The sequence below is a fragment of the Phyllostomus hastatus genome, unplaced genomic scaffold, assembly GCF_019186645.2.
Source record: "Phyllostomus hastatus isolate PE091 unplaced genomic scaffold, TTU_PhHast_1.1 phas_contig_1617, whole genome shotgun sequence".
Taxonomy (NCBI): Eukaryota; Metazoa; Chordata; class Mammalia; order Chiroptera; family Phyllostomidae; genus Phyllostomus; species Phyllostomus hastatus.
Genome location: NW_025333646.1, coordinates 1,699 through 10,058, shown reverse-complemented (window position 1 = coordinate 10,058; position 8,360 = coordinate 1,699). Strand labels below are relative to the sequence as shown.

The following is an 8,360-nucleotide window of genomic DNA, read 5'->3' as shown; positions in this document are numbered from 1 at the left end:
CTAGCTATGAGCCTGTCATTTTGATTTACTTTTTATAGTTGTTCAGTTATAGTTATCCTAATTTTTCCCCTATTGCTTTCCACAGTTCCGCCCAGGCCTCCCTCAGTCAATCCCCACCCTTTTGTCCTTGTTTTTGTGTCCTTTTTACTTGTTCCTTGAGTAGGCCTTTCCCGTCTTTCCCCTATTACTCTTCTCCCCCACCCCGCTGCCCCCTGTCAGTTTGTTCCTTGTTTCCAAGTGTCTGGTTCTATTTTATTTGTTAGTTTGTTTTGTTCATTAATAAAACTTTGTTTATAATTGTGTTTTGTTTGTAGGTCAGTTTTGTAAAACAATATCTTTAAGATACTGAGTCGCCTTCATAAGCATGTTGTCATTCTTTCAATTATTTATTTAAATATGTTAAATATATTCTATAATCTCCATAGGTTGTGAGTATCTATTGCTAGATGGATTTTCCTGAAGGCCTGGTACATCAAAAACTTGAATTCTAAACATATTCTATAGTGATGTGAGGAAATATTACTAGATTTTGGATGAAATAACAGTCCTCTATTTTGCAGCCCAGACAAGCTATATTACTAATTCTTATAATTTTTCATTTCACTTCTTTACATAGTTTATTCCTTCTACTTTTTAAATTGTCTTTGTTTTTGTTTGTTTTTTGATCTGCTGGCTGCAGCCTCCAATGGCTTTTTACCTAAAATGGGTGACAGTAGACATCATTGTCTTTTACATGTTTTAAAGTAAATATCACTAATCTTTTTCAATCTTAAATAGTAAGTGAAATTACTTTTAAGCCTCCAAATGAAATGTATCTTTTACTGGCATCATTACTGACATAGAGAAAGATAGGGAAAATATAACATTTGTAATGATAAATTTTTGGAACACAGGTTCAAACAACGAAATCATAAACTTTAATTACTAAACTGCAAAAGACCAAACATTAAAAATGAATGTTCACTATTTTTTATTTTCCTTGCTAATTGACAAAGTGTAATGCTAATTCTACCTTTCTATCAGACAGAAAGTCCATTGAAAGTGAATACCCAACAAGCCTGGTTATCAAAAATCTTTGGCAAATTTTTTTAGCCTGAATTAAAAGACAATATGAAGCAATAATTAATGAAGGGATAAGTACCATAAATAATGATTGTCTTGAAAGAAAGAGAGACTTGATGATTGTGTGATAAAGATATGAGGATTTCTCCCCATATTAGTGCAGCAGTTTTTCAACTGGTATGCCACAGGAATTTTAAAACATGCAGTATCTGACTATTGAGTCAGGGGCACTGGCTTATTTTCCTTTATATTGTCAAATAAAAGAAAAATGACAATAGCCAACACAACAACAGCTCTCTGGTAAAAATGAATAAAAATTATATTTATTTTTTCTCAGATCAGCAATAAATATATATTTTGGTGTCCCAGAGAAGCTTAGTAATTAGTTTATGTGTGCCACAAGATAAAAAAGCTTGAAAATGGCTGTTTTAGTGTAACAAAGACCTTTGAAAATTGCAAATTCTGACTTTTTGTGTTTGGGAAAATATAGAGCTCAGCCTCAGAATACTCCTTAATTATGTTAATTCTTATCAAATCTCAAGAGAAATCAATAGACATTATAGCTATTGATTACTGAACATATTTTTCATTCTTCAGTATGAAAAAATCCATGTCTATTTTTTTAGCAAAAATAAGTGATAAAATAAAGAATTTATTTTATTTATTTTTTATTGTTTTTCAGTTACAGTTGTCCTACCTTTTCCCCCATTATCATCCTTAACCTACCTCCCCACTCCCACAGTCAATCCCCCCATTGTCTGTGCCCATGAGAACACTATTACTGTTCTTTGCTTGCTCCTTTCTCTTTTCTCCCCCATTATCTCTCTCATCCCACCCTCTGGTCACTGTTCATTTGTTCTTTAAAATAAAGAAACAATTTATTCTACACTCTTATTTACAATATCTTACATGCACTTGCTTTATTAACTGGAATAAAATTATTAGAGTAAAATATAAACATCCTGAGGTCAATCCTTAAATAAGTGATATACATACAAATATTCACAGTCTAAGAAGTGATGAATTGGCCTGGCTGGCATAGCTCAGTGGATTGAGCGTGGACTGCAAACCAAAGTGTCACAGGTTTGATTCCCAGTCAGGGCACATGCCTGGGTTGAACACCACGGCCCCCCAGCAACCCCACATGGATGTTTCTCTCTTTCTCCCTCCCTTCCCTCTCTAAAAATAAATAAATAAAATCTTTTAAAAAAAGAAGTGATGAATTGTAAATAATATAATTTTTAAAAATGATGATCTTTAATTTTAAATTTTAAAATATCATTTAAAATATAATTTAAATTTTGAAATAAAACTTAAAAGAAAAATAAAATATATTTGTTCACTTATTTACCCACAAATATTTATTAAATGTTTGTAATATGGCAGGCACTATTTTATTAACTTGGTCAATAATTGCAAAAATTTCTGCTCTAAAATTTTATTAGATAATGTAAAAAGTGAAAAAAATAAAGAAGTAAGAGAATGACAAGTTGTTATTAATATATCCTATTAATACTATTGAGTTGATTTTATAATTACATGTTTCATTCTACATTTCTCATTGTAGCCTTAAAAAAATTTTTAATTATAGACTATAAAACAAACTTAAAGCCTAGCAAGATCAATACATGTGGAAACCTGAAACAAGAGAATGAGTATCTATGTCAGGTAAGCTGATTAACAAATATGTTTAGTTCACTTAAAATATGCTCTCTGAGTCCATTTTACATAGAGATTCTTTTGGTAATAGTGGAGTAAGGGACATGTAAAAATACAGAACTTACTTTACGTATCATAAACTGTAGTTTCCCTTTGATCCAATAGCATATTTCTACCCAGTCAAGAGACTATAATTGTCAGAACAATAGAGTTTATTTCTTATGCACCTTCTGTGAATGTCAATATCTGTATACTTTGATTATGTATAAGATAATCAGAAGAAAAGCACAATAAATAAATAAATTATAAATAAATAAATAGAAAATGTGGAAGATACTGGCCAGCAGTATCCACCTCGGCTGTGGATGTTCATCGAAACATGAGAAAAAACATACACAGAGACAACTAGGTCCTGTGGGGGAATAGAAACAGTGGGGCCACTCCTCACGTGGGGAGCACCTTGGCCACCCTCTCTCCTGGAGGGCACCATGGCCACTCCTTATGTGGGGAGCACACCTCATTCCCCCTCTGGAGAGGCTTTTTATTGGTTTCGTTTGAATAAGAATTCAGGTAAAAGCTCATTACTCATTGCTAGGAAGTAAGGATCAAACAATAGATAGCGAGGAAGTCTGAGGGCCTATTTTGAGTCAGGATCAAAGAGCTGTAAAACTTTGAGGAACAAACTTACTTCTTCCTAGGACCCATATCATTCAACTGAGAGCATTCTAAACAAAGCAGGTTTCACAGGATTTTACATGTTCTTTCTTAGGCCTGATCACCAGGGGAACCCACCCTTTTTAGCACAGAGCTGCACCACCCTGTCATTTTTTAAGGCTTAGGTGGAGCAAGAGACCTAAGGAAATCAAGAGACAAGGAGATTTTCTCCCAGATGATGAGGACTGAAGCTATCACGAACCCGAGGAGCGAGAGTCCATCACCTCCTTTTGCTGTAGCCCCCAAAGTCCTTCCTTGGGGTCCTCCCATGTGATCGTGCCTGTCTTAGATCGCTCCCCCCCTTGTGGAATCTTACCCGTCATTGGCTAACCAACCAAGCACTGGGGTTCAGTTATGAATGAAGCAGCAGAAGCAGCGCTCCTGCCAAGGAGATAAGCTTTTGTCTCCTTGCTGGCTTACAGTCCAAGGCTACTCCCTCAGCCTTAGCCTTGGTGGGGGCTACATCTTCTGGTACCAGTCAGGGCAGTTCCCAACAGAAGAAGTTTGCACAGGTGTACTCAGGATATATTTTTAATGGCATTCTGATGGAATCTTTCCATCAAATATTTTTATTGAATTAATTGGAGTAGCATTGTTTAATAAAATTATATAGGTTTCAGGTATACAGTTCTACAATATATCACCTATATATTGTAGTGTGTTCATCATTCCAAGTCAAATCTTCTTCTATCACTGTTGATCCCTTCACCCACTACAAACACAACCTACCAATCCCCTAACATCCCCAACCAATACTATTCATGATGCTACAGACCTTTCTTAAGAAGCACAAAATCTCCACCTGTCCTGATGCTTGGAAGATTGGATTTATGAAAAGATACAGAATATATGCACATATGTTTGAGCATATGCATTTGTGTATGCATGTATTACATATATGCTATACATGAAATCTATGACACTGAGAAAATGACACTAGACAGAATAAGTCGGTAGCTTGGAATTTATGCTTTCTTGGTTTTTTTGTTTGTTTGTTTTTCTCAAAGATTTTATTTACTAGTATTTAGAGAGTGGAAAAGGGATAAGAAGGAACAAAGAGAAGGAGAGAAACATCAACATGTAGTAGCCTCTTGTGAATCACCCACAAGGCAACTGGCCCACAATTCAGCATGTGTCCCAACTTGGAATTCATCCAGCCACCCTTGGGTTCCCAGACCAGCACTCAACCCAATGAGCCATACCAGTGAGGGCAAAGCTTCCCATTAAAGTATGTGCTCAAGTCCATTCTTCTACTTCTTAAGAATTTGTCCACTGGAAAGTCATTTATTGCTTGAAGTACTTGCTTTCTTCATCTGAAAAATGTGTAAAATAATAATGCCTCCCTCAAAGACTGAGGTACAAAACTAATTGAAATTTTAAGTGAAGTATAACACAGAACTCAGTGTGTTATGAGCTATCTCTGCAAATAGACTCTCTCTGCATATGGACACCCAGTGTATTGTATTCCACCTTGTTTTATTGTGTAGTTAGGCCTACAAAGTCGTGCTATCATCCCCTTCTAGCATAAGAATCACAGACAATACTTTCAATAAGCCAGCACAATTCTTTAATCAAAAAATAGAAGTTCAATTTCCTTATTCACTGTTCTATTTGATCAGGATATCATTAATTAAAACACTGTACAATGCTTTTAGTAAGTTCATCCTTCTCATTAATTTCACTTGAGAACAACGTTGCAATGAAATTTAAAGTGAGTCAAAGGAAGAAACTAACCCCCCCAAGGCTTCCCTCAAACAACACACACTTGGGTAAAGAGAAAAATAATAATCAATTAGTGAGCTATGACCCACTGGAAATAGGCTAAAAGTACAAAGAGAGAGAAAATATACCTAGCCAATTAATTTTCTTTTACATCGGCAAATGACTTTAAGGTATACAGAAATCAGGAACAATTTCATGATGCAATGTTTGAGTCCATGCAACTGCATGTGATTATATTTTATTTTATTTTGAGACTGGGAGTTTCTGCCCTCAGAGGATTTACTTCACAATTAAACCCTATAATCTGGGCCCCCTGGTTACTCAATTTTCTTCCAGGAAAACATAATAAAAGGGCAGCAAGATGTATTTATGCAGAAGGAGTCTCAAATTTTTACCAATAGGTACTTCAAATATCCATGCATTTCATTTCATTTATAAAGTGAATTTTTTAAATTTTTAATCTCCCATTGGAAACTACTAATAAAAAGAAAAAAGTAGTCTATGTGAGGAAGACACTGGGAAAAAAGCACACAGAGATTTGATGCTGTGATTTACTGCACTGGACAGGTACACAACGTTAATTTGATAGTGTCCTTTGTATCAAGAACATTTATTTTGTTCATGTTTAAACACTACAAAATAATTTTCTAAGAAATGATGTGTGCCAAAATATGATTATTTGAAATGGGCACTTTTTTGCTTCTTGGGGTTGATGAGGAATTTCTGGGAGACAATGCATGAATTTTGGAGTTGAACAATAAACAGCATGGTCTTGAGAAATAAACAATGGATCTGTATTAAATTTCATACCTTTCAGAGACTGGGAAAGATGACAACAGGATTATTTGCATCCTTTGCATTTTGGATGTGGGCTGGAAGAGAAGAACATATATTGCATTTGCAGAAACTTAAGTAGAGTGTGTGGTTGAGACCAGTAATTTGAGGAGCCTACCACCAGATTTCATAAGGTCAATTGCATCATAAAATCAAAGGTTTCTCCATGTGTCCACTAATTCTCCTCTCTCTTCAATCACTGTAGATGGTTTATGACATATTAACAGAGGGAGTTGTTTTTTCCCATGTGTGAATTATTAACATTAACATTCCTATTCTTTTTTGTAACTTTTAGAGAGGAAAATATCTACACACCTGTATGAATTGAAGTAAACTATATTTGTAATACATGACCAGAACAAATTATACTTTGGTGACTGAGTTCATCCTGCTGGGATTGGCAGACACACTAGAACTACAGGTTTTCCTCTTCTTGTTCTTTTTTGTGATTTACACACTGACAGTTTGGGGGAATGTTGGGATGATCCTCTTAATCAGGAGTGATTCCCGACTTCACACACCCATGTATTTCTTCCTGGCTAACCTGTCCTTTGTGGACGTGTGCTATTCCTCCACCATCACCCCAAAGATGCTGGTGGATTTATTGTCAGAGAAGAAAACCATCTCCTTTGCTGGATGCTTTCTGCAGATGTACTTCTTCATTGCCTTGGCCACAACTGAATGCCTCCTCTTTGGCTTGATGGCCTATGACCGTTATGTGGCCATATGCAACCCTCTGCTTTACCCAGTGGTCATGTCCAGGACAGTCTGCCTGAAAATGGCAGCAGGGGCTTTCACAGCGGGACTGTTGAACTCCATGGTGAACACGAGCTATGTGAGCAGGCTGCCATTCTGTGGTTCCAATGTCATCCACCACTTCTTCTGTGACAGCCCCCCACTCTTTAAGCTCTCATGTTCTGACACACACCTGAATGAAAGCATCTTTTCCACTTTTGCTGGAGTGAACTTGGTCGGAACTCTGCTAGTCATCTTCGCATCCTACTCCTACATTCTCTTCTCCATCTTTCGTATGCATTCCGGGGAGGGACGACACAAAGCTTTCTCAACCTGTGCCTCTCACCTGGCAGCTGTAATTCTGTCCTACTCCACTATCATCTATACTTATCTGAGACCTACTTCCAGCTACTCCCTGGGTCAGGACAAAGTGGCTTCTGTCTTCTACACAGTGGTGACCCCCATGTTAAATCCTCTAATCTACAGCCTCAGGAATAAGGATGTAAAGAAAGCTTTTTGGGATGTAATTACAAAGAAAAGTATCTCTTCATTCCTGTGATTGTTTACAGCTGGTTTATAGCTACAGTACTTTATTAGAATATCCTTAAGTAATCACATTCTGTAATAGTGAAGCATGTGTATTGTGTAAAGAAAATTACTTTAAATTTCTCTAAACATAAGGTCAATTGCCAAACATATATGGGACCATGGACCCTCCTCTAATCATCTTTTATCTGTAGTGCATTCACCCAAAATAAGGTCTGTTTGTAATAATATCTTGCCTCAGAAAAAAAGTATAGACTGTTTAGCAACAAAAATTGTGATATCACTTGAAATTAGCTATGGAAAATACTTGTGTCTATATAGTTTTCCCCAATTAACCATTATTCAACATTTATGATTTGTAAACTTTGTTATATGCATATATATCAAACTTTAATTGATAAATCATTTTGGCTTTTAGTTATTTTAATTATGTTGATTGAGGTTTTACCATGCTTTTCTTTATATCCTTAGAATACCTTTCAAACCCTCTTTTGTGAATGTGAATTGTTTTGCCTATTTGTTACACTACCTCTTTTACTTTCTGTTTCTCTAATCCTTCTAGTATTTTATTCCACTGCAATGATGAATGTTATCACATTGTATAAATATACAGATTTTCAGTCAAGATTTTGCTTATCTCAATGTTTTTTTTGAGATAAGCAAATCTGTGTATTTCTAAAGTCTTTACGACTAGACCTGGACTGGCTCCCAAGAGGAATCCTCTGAACCTTGGCATGCCCCTCCTGATAAGAGCATCTTGGTAACCTGGGCCAATACTTAACAGTTTATGCTAGTAGTGGGAGTCATAATGAATGCCTGTTTTTGTACACCTGCAGCTTTGGGCTAGGCTGTGTCAGTTTGAAATCAGACTGGGGCAGCTGGACACTAAGTAGCCATGGACATTGATGTGAGCCCTCCATGTCTAGGTACTAAGCCTCAGTGAAACACTGGACACCAGAAATTGGTGAAGCATTTCTAGTTGGTGACACTTCATCTGAGCTGTCAGACAGCACAGCTGGAGATTGAAGTGCTGCCTGTGTGATTCTGCCATGGGTGACATGTGGAAGCTCAGTCCTGGTTTCTCCTGG

General features: G+C 36.3%; 1 protein-coding gene across 1 annotated transcript; it reads left to right on the top strand.

Annotated features, from left to right (window-relative positions):
• The first annotated feature begins 6,340 nt into the window (after nt 1-6,340).
• LOC123814637 (olfactory receptor 5F1-like) lies at nt 6,341-7,285 on the top strand. Its single transcript, XM_045832562.1, has one exon. The coding sequence runs from the start codon at nt 6,341-6,343 to the stop codon at nt 7,283-7,285; it is 945 nt and encodes a 314-aa protein (XP_045688518.1).
• Nucleotides 7,286-8,360: the final 1,075 nt, after the last annotated feature.